This window comes from Pterocles gutturalis, unplaced genomic scaffold (genome assembly GCF_000699245.1).
Source record: "Pterocles gutturalis isolate BGI_N339 unplaced genomic scaffold, ASM69924v1 scaffold4256, whole genome shotgun sequence".
Lineage (NCBI taxonomy): Eukaryota > Metazoa > Chordata > Aves > Pterocliformes > Pteroclidae > Pterocles > Pterocles gutturalis.
This window is the reverse complement of record NW_010097542.1, coordinates 1-12,797: the sequence shown is the minus strand read 5'-3', so window position 1 is coordinate 12,797 and position 12,797 is coordinate 1. Positions and strand designations below refer to the sequence as shown.

At 42.4% G+C, this 12,797-nt stretch overlaps 2 protein-coding genes across 2 annotated transcripts; one reads left to right on the top strand and one right to left on the bottom strand.

Moving 5' to 3' along the window:
* Positions 1-607: 607 nt before the first annotated feature.
* On the top strand, positions 608-1,894 carry PIH1D2 (PIH1 domain containing 2; the record flags this gene model as incomplete). The annotated part of the gene is made up of 3 exons (XM_010076317.1): positions 608-853; positions 1,366-1,631; positions 1,748-1,894. Coding segments are annotated over 3 exons (659 nt in total), but the record flags the coding sequence as incomplete, so codon positions are not given.
* A 3,192-nt stretch (positions 1,895-5,086) lies between these two features.
* Positions 5,087-12,786, bottom strand: DLAT (dihydrolipoamide S-acetyltransferase; the record flags this gene model as incomplete). Its single annotated transcript, XM_010076207.1, has 14 exons — positions 5,087-5,371; positions 6,186-6,322; positions 6,486-6,648; positions 6,935-7,050; positions 7,541-7,648; positions 7,741-7,833; positions 8,582-8,649; positions 8,871-9,033; positions 9,556-9,746; positions 10,112-10,238; positions 11,404-11,560; positions 11,682-11,806; positions 12,151-12,252; positions 12,754-12,786. Coding segments are annotated over 14 exons (1,713 nt in total), but the record flags the coding sequence as incomplete, so codon positions are not given.
* Positions 12,787-12,797: the final 11 nt, after the last annotated feature.

Genomic DNA, 12,797 nt, shown 5'->3' with positions numbered 1-12,797 from the left:
TCGGTCTCTTGCAGGGCGCTGGCCGAGGGCCGCTGTTTATCAACGTCTGCAGCTGGAAAAGGGTCCCGGCGCCCAGGGCCCCCGCTGACCCCACACCTGTGGTTGCGGGGCCGCTGGAAGAAGTGTCTGGAGAAGGAGGTACGTTCCGAAAGAGCTGCGGCTCCCCCCCGCCGGCATTCTTTTTTTTTTGGGCAGTGCGGGGCAAGCACAGGCAGATTCTGGCTGTGACACAGGGTAGCGCTGTGCCCTCGCCAGCTCTTGGCTCGGGGCGGCAAGGCAAGGATGCGACAGGTGGATCCGAACAGGGAGTCTGAGTCTCTCCTTTTTAAAAAACCTGAAGAAACACAAAAAGTGGACGCATCTAAATCCTGAAAAATACTTACGTACCAGGAATCTCAGGAGCACATACAGTCATGTTGACTTGGATCGTGTTCCCACGCTTCTCCAGTACATGGAGAGGTGTCATCTCTACGTGAGGTTGATAGAATTAGCTCTCTCTGCCCAGAAGCCACAAATTCATTTCCCTTGCTTTTAAATTAAGCGCTTATAAAGAACACTGGCACATGGTACCAGAGTAATAATTCTGACACATAACTTATTTTTATAGACCTTTACAGCATTATAGATATTGCATATAATCCTAATGTTCTTCAGAGGGGAGAAGAAAACCCAGAAAAAATGGAGCACTTGATCCATTTGACACTTAAATTCGTTGAGGAACAATGCAACATTACTCTTTCTTGTGTGTACACCATTGAATCGTTGAAATTGAAAGGAAGCCTGGAAACGATGCAGAAACGACTGAAAGGAAGGCAGATGCCAACTCCACATCTCAGTCAAGACACAAAGAAGGGTATGTAGAGATCTGTCACTCTTCTTTGAGGATTTCTCAGATTCTCCAGCAAATTTACTCAAGCCTCATCTTTCTAACCCCAATTCTTGCCATAAGCATAAGCCAAGTGCTTCTCTCTAAGAATTCAAAATAAGGCAGTATTCATACCAGACATTAGTATAACCCTGCTGTTAATCTCTCATTCATCTCTGGTGTTTTACAATTGAGAAACTGCAGTGACACTGGAACAGCAAATTCCCTTTTTCCTATATCCAGGTGCTAAGTTTCTTTTGCTCTAACCTGAGTAAAAGAGCTTGCTGCTGTAATTACTACTCTGAAAAAAACTTTTAACCCATTGGCAATAAAACCAAATCCTGGGTGAAAGAGATACTGCCAGTAACAGTCTTCAACTGTCAAAATGACTAATTACATACAATTAATTACAGTTAAAACTTTTGTGATACATTTGTCAAGAACATTACAGATCTTAGTAACTCAGTGATATGCATGAAAAAACTTATTTTTCTTGAAAGAACTGACCCTCGATCAGCTGCTACACACTATGGAAGCTGAGGACTGCAGCAATGCTCCAGTGCTGCTGAAGGAAGAAAGCGTCACACAGTCTAAAGTGCATCTGATAGAGGAAATTGCCAGTACTGAAATGCCAGAGAAGCTCAGTACCCCTGTCTATGAAATGAGCACCGTGAAGGATGCAAACGAGAAACCTCTCAAAATTGAACTCAAAATCGAATTGCCTAAGGTTAGCTCTGTTTCTGAGTGTGATCTGAGAATCTCAAAGGTAAGACAGCAGAAGGAATAACCTTGTGTTTTCTGTTCAGTATTCAGTTCCTAGAAATGCTCACTGATAATTTGTTGTCAAACAGTTAATCAAGTATTTTACTTTTCTTGTTTTAGGATGACATCCTCATTGAAGTCCCTGAAAAATACAAATTACAACTAGATCTGCCAGAATTGGTGGATGAAGAAACAACTACAGCAGTATTTAACAAAGGAAAACAGATATTGTTTATTACAGTGGCAGTTGCCAAGCCAGTTCCTTAAAGACTGCATTCTGTCCCATTCATATTCACAGACGACAGAACAAAACAAAAGCCCAGAATGAGAATCCTAACTTTTAGATGGTGATGAGTTTGGTTTGTTTTTTTTTTCCTGTTGACTTTCTAATCCTCAGGGGTGAATGCCTCAAATGCCTTTAGAAGATGCAAGCAGAAAAGAAAGTGTGGAGGAATACTAGCATGACCAAACTTAGGAAAAAATAAGTAAAGATTGTACATATTCAAGGAATACTTGAATACGTTTATAGCCGTAGTACAGAACCATAAATGCATACATGCTTTACTACATCATTCATTTTACCTTAAGGTACAGCACTAACAGTTGTAAAGTCTTTGGCTAAATAAACTGATTACTTGATTCACATGGTTAGAGCAACTCTCACATGTATTTAACGCTGGAACAACCAGCAGAGGAGTGTCGTACACAGTTCTACAAGTTGCCCTGCGTGCTGTTGCTGTTCTCTTTAGGACAATCCCTGCTAATCTCAACTGGAATAGGCTTTGTAGTCTTTTCAGTCACTGAATATGCTTGACCTCACTTCTTAGCGGTTTGGTAGTCTCTGAATGAGACCATAAAACAACAAACCTATTCTGTACTATTCAAAACAGCATAAACATAGAGATTCAAAGCCCAGGAATGCTTAGTGTGAAGCTAGCAACCAAAATCAATCTTGGAGCACTTCAACTAGGAAAACTATCTGCATTAGTTTACACTAATACACACAATACAAAGTAACACAAAGCAACACAAACAGCTTCAAGGACTACTAAGCATTACTAGAATTAATTGGGAGACAAAAGTTTAAGTGATCTTAGTTTCGTGATTGATTTGGTAGTATGTCATTCTTACAACTTCTGTGACACGTTTGCACTACGACCATGCTTCTGTACCGATACTCATCAGATCAGAAATGGAAACAGACAAATGGGTTTTGAGCTGCAACGCTTCTGTACCGATACTCATCAGATCAGAAACGGAAACAGACATGGGTTTTGAGCTGCAACATTAAAATACAGGCTTACAAAAGAGCAGTAGCTCCTAGCTTTCGCTCTTCTTTGTTTCAAAGCAACTTAGAAGGCTGCACTGAAATACTGTTCAGTGGTTATAGTTGCACGTTCCAGCTAAAATTCTATCACTACATGAGCTGAGCTGGCCTGCCGCAAGATGCAAGCAGTACCAGAAGTCGTCATCAGCACTTCAAGCACATGCACTGGGTAGGATGTTTTGAGTCGCAAGTGTTTGAGAGTCCGATAGTCATTCGGAAAGCATTTCCACAGGATAACTATTTAGTGTTCCTACTGCAGGCACTGGGTAGGATGTTTTGAGTCGCAAGTGTTTGAGAGACCGATAGTCATTCAGAAAGCATTTCCACAGGATAAACTATTTAGTGTTCCTACTGCAATAAGTGAAAGGACTCTGTAGCCAGAATTTGAGGTTCTGGTGAACATTGAGCAAGGAAGCCAGGAAGATTAAAGTTCACTGCTACATGATAGTAATTAAAGTATGTATGTTGGGGATGTTTTGAGTCGCAAGTGTTTGAGAGACCGATAGTCATTCAGAAAGCATTTCCACAGGATAAACTATTTAGTGTTCCTACTGCAATAAGTGAAAGGACTCTGTAGCCAGAATTTGAGGTTCTGGTGAACATTGAGCAAGGAAGCCAGGAAGATTAAAGTTCACTGCTACATGATAGTAATTAAAGTATGTATGTTGGAACAATTTGAGGTTAATAAGGTGAGTTTCACTATCGGACTGAAAGACTCAACAGCTCTGATTGTGCTATAGCAGCAGAGTAAGCCACACACGACTGAATAGAAAAGCACTGAACATGTTTTAGTAGTTGTCAATTCCAAACAATTTAATAGAACATAGGTTCCCTAGAGCAAGTCTGGAACCAAGATATTTTAGATCACTGAAGAAAAACCAGAACCTTAATGCACTTTTTTTTGCTTAAGCCAAGCATGAAAACCAAGTATCACAGCAACCAGACATTAAATAGTTCCCACAAAAATATTTAATTTCCACAGTATTTTCTTTCAATATCTTTAGTGAATTTTGTTGAACTTTACAGGAGACAGTACTTAATGCAATATACAGAATAACATATCAGCTTTAACTTTTGGTTTTTTTTTAAACTTCTCCCCCCCTGTTTAATTCTCCTGGTCACTTTGTAATTACTACACCATCGTCCTTTTTACATTAACATTTCCATGTGGAAAGTGGAATTTAAGAATGTTCAGCACCGCACCCCTTTCAGGATACAATGACTGGGGTAACTGGACACAAGTCCAACAAACTACTGAAGCATTTTACATACAATATATACATGGATAGCACATTCTGCAGCTTACTGAGGCTGGGACAACATAGACAATTCAGGGAAGAACTGCAGTACCAGTGACTACTTCAGAACTTCCTATGTCAGAATGCCTGAATAAAAAAAATCCAAACATTCAAGTCATCACATGATAAATATCCACTGATGGGATTATTAGCGTGTGTGATTTGCCTATATTGGGTTCCAACACACAGATTCTCTTGAATATTCTGCAGAACAGTTACTTCCACGGCATCATAGTGTGATATTAACTGAGCAAGAGGAATAGCAATTAAAAGTTTTCATTCAAAAAGCACATGTAAGTGAAAGCCCACGAGAAGACTGCACATTCCCTGCGGTATCCGAGAGCTGTGACCCCACAGACGTCAGTGCTCTTTCACCTTACTTTAAAGTGCTCAAAAGGGATCACATAGCTGAGAAGGTCCAGATCAGTGCCAAATTCCAAGAGAGATTTGGAATGCTAGCACTTGGCCTTTGAGAAACTATTCCCAGGCGCCTCAGTCCCTTAGTGCATCTGTCATACTCGCCCACCCCAGCAGGAGAACAGGATAATAAGGGAATTCACCTTCTACTAACTTCCACGTTTCAGTTACCATCTCATCTGAACTCCTGTGAAGAGATGTTTATAATTCAAATTTCTGAGAACAGTGAGGTAATGAAATTGCTTGGTTAGGCACCCCCTTGTTCATCCTAGTTGAGAAGCAGATGGCAGTATGCATACTGCCTGGATCATTTTTATATCTGGGATGCTTAACTGTTTCGGAAGAGTTTGCAAGTTAACTAACTGTATAAAAACACAGTATAGCTGTAATATTGCTCCGAAAAGCGCTTTTGCAAACTTTTTCTGTACAGACTGGTAATAACATTACCAGATAATATAATACATATTAAAATAAAAAAAGGAACTCTTTTAACAAGTCTGAACACTAAAGTCTAAACGGCTTGTTTAAAACAAAACAGTGTGACCCAGGAAAATTCTGTTTGCATGGTTAAATTATAGCAGCATAGTTACTGGCTTTTCAAGGAAATTCTTGAATTCAGCAAGCCACTGTGCTCCAACTGCTCCATCTACAACACGATGGTCACAGCTAAGTGTAACGGACATCACACTGGCCACATCAAATCTGAAAAAAAAAAAAAAAGGGCAAAAAAAGGGTTAATGCAATCCTCTGCAAGTCAGTGGTGCCACTAACAAAACAAAAAAGCTTTTATCAGGGAACCAGCAATAGCAGTTGGTGCTTGATAACAGATGTTTCTCCCTGCAGACTGCTAAAAAAGATTACATTGGACAGCAGATCATATTCATTCCTTTTCTACAATTAAGAAACACATTTGTGTGTTCCCTTTAGGAGAGGAAGCTCATCCTTCTTTGCATCACAAGAACAGCCCCACGTGATCAAAGAAAAAGAGCCATTTTACCCAGTAACCTCCAGCTTCCCCATGTGTCAGTGATAGACACCTAGGACTGTTAACAAGTTTAAATAATCCTGAACAGTCTCCTGCTAGTTCAAGCTCCAAGCAAGGCGATACTACATACAGGACACTTGAATTATAATCCATCCCTTAGGTTTTCCTTAAATGCAAATTTAAGCAAGTTGTTAAAGAGGAACAGGCACCTGAACTGTTGTGGATCCCAGACTCTCTTCTACAGCTTAACCCTACCCCTCAAAGAAAGAAACAGCCTTTCCTTAGCTTGCAAAGAAGTTGCAAGAATACATGTATGGCAGATCATTCTTCAGTCACAGCATTCCTCTGTAACGCCTGTGTAACCCCTTCATACAAGATCTCACTGTACTTCTTCAGAGGGCACTGAAAGCAGTATGTCAACAACTTTACTTTTTTAAAATTTATAATCTAATGGAAGTATTAGAAAACCAGCCATTATTTCAAAGTTTGAATTCAGAAGCTCAGTATATGCAGAATCAGATGAAGACTTACCCTTTCTCATTATCAGCTGGCACTAGCCTTTTCTCTGAGGAACCAACTGCAAGGATGCAGGCTTGAGGTGGATTAATTATGGCAGAGAAATTCTTAATCCCATACATTCCTAAATTGGAAATTGTGAAAGTACCACCCTACAAGAAAAACACATTGATAGCCAAATTCACACAAGCTGTTCCATGTGGAATATCAATGAACATGTCTGAAAGATCACAAAATAGGCTTTGCTCCATCTGAACAGGGCTTCTGAACAGAAGTCAAGGGCAACAACATTTAACAGCAATCAGAGTTTCTCACCTGGAATTCGTGAGGCTGAAGTTTACCTTCTCGGGCTTTAGCTGCCAAAGAAACCACATCCTTACTAATGGAAGCCAGGCCCTTTATATGTGCATTGAACACAATAGGGGTTATAAGCCCTGCAGGAGTACTAACTGCAACGCTAATGTCCACGACGTGATTTCTGCAAGACACAAGGGAGACTCCAGTTACTCTAGCAAGATAACAAAGGAAAAAATTTTCAGAACTGTTCAGACAACTCTAAATTAAATTAAATTTTACAACAATTATTTCACCTTGCACATTAACCTTAGACACAGGATTCTTAGCACTTTAATGAAAGCCCCTCGACCTTTGCATTACACTTGTTCCCCTCCCTCCTCAAAACCCCAGGAGAAGGTCTGCTATTTTGCCATGAACTCTCTACTGAACAAAGAAAGTTTCTGGCTTCGACCGTACCATAAACTTACTGCCTAATAACTGTGTCCATCCATGAAGAATTTGCCTCAGGCACCTTCAAGCACGCCAGAGCAGAAGCTTTAATTATGAAGTCATTGACAGAAAGCTTAATGTTATCCGAGACCTCCTGTAAATAAAGACATTTGAGGCGTCACATTACCTCAATTAACTTGTAGAGAGTCACTGCCATGCAGCCTTGTTCAGAGAAAATGTTAGGAAACAATCTCACTATTTGAAGTATTAAGATAACTTATGAGGTAAATACCTTTCCTTCATAATTTAAGAAGGTACAATCTTTTTTAATGTCTGTTTTTCCCCAAACTTAGCTTATTATTTTGCTTAAATTTTCTACTCTTTTTACTCCTAAAAACATTTTTACCCTTTTGCCCTCCTTGCCAGCTGTAAGAATTGAACAACACCAAGCAGAGTGCAAGTCAGAAATCAGAGCACCGTACGTAGGTGAAAAGCCACAGACAGTCCAGAACCGACACACAACAGGTAGAAAAGGCACTAAAAAGGCTATTTTTTATCAAGCCAAAATGACATACCACGAAAAAGCAGTGTCAAACCCGTGAGAGAATGCAGCTTTCCCCACACACATTCCCTAAGTGCTTTACCTGATTGAGTTCTTTCCTTAGCACCAGTACTTCTCCCATGTTTACATCAATAGAAAGGTAGTAGTGAGGTACTGTTTGTTTAGACTGTATCAACCGCTGAGCAATGACCTGCGGGCATACAACAGAAGTGACAAAAATAAATCAATCTGGAAAATTCACGACTGCAAATAACGATCTCGGAAAGAAGAAAATCTTCCTACCCTCCGAATATTGCTGATAGGGATATCTGTGAAGGTCCCCACTGGTGCTGCTGCAACCGCAGCAGCTGCAGGAACTGCCTCCAGTGCTGGAGCCTGCAATCAGAGAAAGACAGCATAATTCACAGTACTATCCAAGCAGCAATTGTACAGAGTAATTCAGTATGTGGGACAAGAGATGAGGCTAAGTTGTCTCTTGCTTATGAGCAGCAATTTCTACTCTCTAGTCTCACCTCTCCAGTACCCACTAGGTTCTTTGTAAGTCCTCTGTTTGACTATTAAATGTAGCACTTGAGCGATTTAAAAATGCAACACTGACATACACTGCTACGAAGCTCGCAGAATAGTAAGTCCTGCTAGATGGTTGTTTCACACACTGCAGAGATGGATGCCAGAGGGCACTCTCAAACTGCTCTCAGCCACATCCCTTCCAGCAGTACACAAAGCAACATTTCCATCATATCATAGAAAAGACAAGCAATGGTACAAGAACAGATTTGTGGCAACAATGACAGCAGGCTGTTGCTTCCTAAGTCTGGCTTTCATTCTAATTGCCTCTTTTCAGCAATGTTAGGTCAGCTGGGACTGGACTTACCTCAATTCATAACGATGTAGCAACCAAATGAAGGCTTGGGAGCACACAAGTTTTTTTTTGTCAGTGAAATACCAAAGGGAAAAATAAAGGAAGAAAACTTCATCCATGCTTCTGACAGGTTAAGCTTCACAACTTAACAGTCACCATAGCTCACACCACATCATAACTCAACTAATGCAACAATAACAGCATACAGTAGTTGCATTTCTACAGAGCATATCCATTCTTACAGATCTCAAGCCTACTCACTGGAGCAACCTTTGGTGGCACAAATGACTCCACATCTTTCTTTGTGATTCTACCATCTGGTCCAGTACCTAAAAGGGTCAAAGAAAAACGTAAGAGGATTTAAATTATTTGCAACAGGGCATTGCTTCTAAAGGTACCAACAGAGAGAAGTCCCTTAAAACAACCTCTGGTAAGGACAGCTGAATAGTCAGGATGTTCCTGCCAGAGAAGAAGGGAAAGAATAGGCAAGCACGTACCTAGAGAGACATACACTTGACAGTGAGAGCAGGGAAGCAGGAGGGCAACTTACCTTTCACTTGGGCAAGGTCAATTCCTTTTTCTGCTGCCATTTTCTTGGCCAGGGGACTAACCAGAATCCTTCCTTTCCGGGGAGGTGGTCCAGCTGTGGTGACTGCTGGAGTGGAAGGAACAGCAGGCTGGGGAGGAGGAGGAGCAGCAGGAGTTGTCACCGCCTTAACAGAAGAATTAAAGACATTAGCTTCAGAATCATTCAGCAAAAGCTTTGAACATACAGTAAGAGAACAGGACCATCTAATTACCAGTCAAGAGAACAGCAAAAATAGTCACTAATCTGAAAAGAAAAAATTCTGATTCAGAGAAGTTTCCCAGGGCCAGAAATTAAACTAGAAACTCCCTGGGAAGCAGGCCAACTAAGCTGCTGAACTATCCACCAAAAAAAGGTGAAATAACAACTTATGCTCCCAGTTTTCAAGGGTGAGGCATTAGAACTCGCACAAGCAAGAGACTGGAGAAGAGATCGTAATGAATTATTATCTGCTGCAGTTTTTGGAGGGCAAACTAGTGATCACTTCTTAGGTCACCTATCACCAACACATGCGTTAGCCTTGCATTTGCAGAATTGTAAACATTATTGCTGGAGCCATGGCTCCACACTGTCAAACCAGCAGAACAGTTCAGATCAGACCTCTTAATGGCCCCCAGAACTTCTCTCACATGCTAAGAATTGTCCTTACTAGTGGAGGAGGAGGAGGAGGAGGAGCTGGTGCCTTCATGTCAGTTACCGCAGTGTCTTGGTAGTCAGCAAAGGCTGGAATATCAGACTCTTTCTCCACAATGATGCAGAGAGCTGTTCCTAATGGCACATCTCTTGTTCCTTCAGGCACCAAGATTTTTGCCAAGTAGCCTTCCTCCTGCACTTCAAAGCCTGTAAGGGAAAGAAACAAAACTGGTTTGGTGCCTGATGCAGCTGAAGAGTTCCTCTAAATGTTGCTCCTGAAGACTTCGGTAGCTAAAGCCCTGTTCAAATTTAGGAGGCAAGAGAACCCTTTCCAGTGCAATGAGTAGGGAAAATCTCCATGCGCTGTACTTTACTAAGAAGGACTGATGAAGAAATAGAAGCGTTTTTAGGAGCTCTGATGTTTAGCTCTCCAGTGGAATGACAAGTCAACAAAACTGGTTTTAGCTGCCCCACCGCTTCACGTCCTGAGCAGCTAGGAGAACAGTTGCCACAGAGGCTACTCTGGATCCTTCCCTTCTAAGGACACCTCATCCACTTTAGAGTTGACTCACCTATTGTGGCCTTATCTGTCTCAATTTCTGCCAGTAAGTCTCCCTCATTCAGTTTTTCCCCAACCTTCTTCTCCCATCTCTGCACTGTGCCCATTGTCATGGTAGGTGATAGGGCAGGGAGTGTGATCTGTGAAGTCAGAAAATACAAGAGAATCAGATTCTGGTAATCCAAAAGGAACAGGAACACAGTTTTAACTCCAGACTAAATTAAGTAGCCAGCCTTTAATGCACTCCTAGATCTGGCTCCATTACAGCAAAGCACAGTGCTGTCCCACATTGCTAGTTTGGTTTCTTTTATCAAGGCCTAAGCAAGAAAGCAAGCAAAAGCAAAGAGCAAGAAATATATATATCAAAATAATTATTACCACCATCACACTGGGAGTGCCTTGCAGCTGCTATCTGCAAGGCTAAAAGGAAGACTGAAGCAAGTCACAGTCTGTGAGAAACAGGTTTGGCCCCTTTAAAAGCTATACAGACTTGTCTTCCAATAAGCACTCAAAGATGCTGTAGGTTTGCACGTGCATATTGCTGTGCACCAAATACAGCACGTGTGAGTACAGCTTCAGAGCAAAACTGGACAGATAAGGCAAGCAGTGGGAAATAAGCAAGTTTAGTAGCTAAAATACAAGTCAGATTACGAAGCCTTTAATGAATTCTTTCTTCAATTACTGACTTTGCATAACATCTCAGAGAAATCAGTTCCCATATGTATCATCTGGGGGCTGAGGTTTAGTATTTCAAATTTCTTTTTCAAAGGAACATGACAGAAACACCCTGCTACAAAGTGCTCAAATATAACAACAGTAGATGTACACTTCAATATGTAAACAAAGTAAAAAGATTATCCACAAATACAACTCATTAGTAGTCACCCACATCTAGTTTACATCTAGCGTGTTCATCAGAGTATCACAGATTTGACTTCTGCTCTGAGATGTGAGCAGGGCCTTCAGAGCTTATTCACACTTAGCACAAGGTTTTTTTACATCAGAACTGTCCAAATAATGCAAGTGTAGCAGGTTTTTTCTAGACTGCATAACAACCCTAGAGAGACAAGTCTCTCCTCTACTAGCAGCTGGGATGCTAAAATAATTTTCTGAAAAAAAGCTTTCTGGGACCTCCCCAAACACCTGCTTTAAATATGCAACAATTCAAGTGGCGCACACTCCTGCAATCATGGCTAATAACTTCCCACTCCAGACAGTATTTATGACAAAACACCCTGGAGCTAGCAATGCCAAAGACAGAAAAAGAGTGTGACACATCTTAAATCATCAGCACTGCTCTCTTACCTGCATATGAGGAGGATAAGAGCTGCCAGGAGCCTGAGGAGAAGGTGGAGTTGGCGGTGAGGGAGCTGCAGCTTGAGGGGGAGGCACTGAGGCTGCAGGGGGGGCAGACGCTGCAGAATCCAGGGTATAATTTTTAAAGGCATCAACATATTCAGGCCTAGAAAAAAAAAACACAGAATGGCAAAAACAGTCAGATGACTGTCTCTAAGCCTTTCACACAAAGCACCCAAGAAACCTCAAGAGAGAAAATTCAACTCAAAGGTTAGCAAAATACATACTTTTCTACTGTGATACATATTATAGCTCCAATAGGAACATCTCTTGTTCCTTCTGGCACCAGGATCTTGGCTAAGTAGCATTCCTCCACACTCTCAAAGCCAACTGTTGCTTTGTCTGTCTCCACCTTTGAGAGAGAACAGGATATCATTATGGCAATGGAACAGACCAATGAGCTCAGAGCCTTCCAGTCTGATAGTGCAGGATCACAACACACACAGTTCAGGAAAAAAAAACCCTGTGCCACCAGCTCTAGGAAAGTACACTCTCAAACAGGTTAAGTGCTGCTCCTGCTCAGAAAGAGGAAAAGCAGCAACCAGCTTTGAGAGGCCATGAGCCGCTTGTTCCCAACAGCATCTGTTGGCATCTGTGATCTTGAACCCAACGTTCAAGTGGGGGCAACCAGGGACAGAACCCAGGATGCACATGCAGCTCGTTACAAATGCAGCACAGCCTGTACCCCGGGGATACCTCTGCTATGAGCTCCCCTTCACCGATCTTGTCACCCTCCTTCTTTTCCCAGCGTGCAATGGTGCCCATCTGCATCGTGGGGGACAGCGCCGGCAACGCCACCTGCGAGGAATAGGGCAGGGTTACAATAGGAACAGTAGGAACCCCACACACAGGGCAGAGATGGATCCTCAGCACAGGCTGGGACAGGGGGGCACAAAGTCTGCAAACCACCAGCAGGTCGGGACTGCCTCCAACCTGCTGGTAAGACCCCAGGGCAAACCAAAACTGGAGTGGGCGAAAAAAGAAAGGGAAAAGCCATATCAGGAGACCAAGAGAGGGACAGGGAAAAGTGACTAGTGCTGAAGGAGGTGGTATCCGATGACAGGACAGGGGCTTGAGGCAGGGTGGCACCAAGAGTATGAGAACCACAGGAGTAGGGACAGGAGAACTACAGCTCCCTAGGACAAGCTGAGCTGCCCAGTGAGTGGCAGCAAGAGCCGAAGAGAGAAAGCGGAGGGGCTGGCCCCGAGGCAGGGAAGGGTCTGTCCTCTGGGGGATCCCCACGGCCATAGGAGATATGGGGGGCACCCAGACTGCCCAGCAAGGGGGAGAGCCTCTCACCTTCTGGTGTGCCGGGAGACTGCAGCAGCGGCACGGGACGAGCC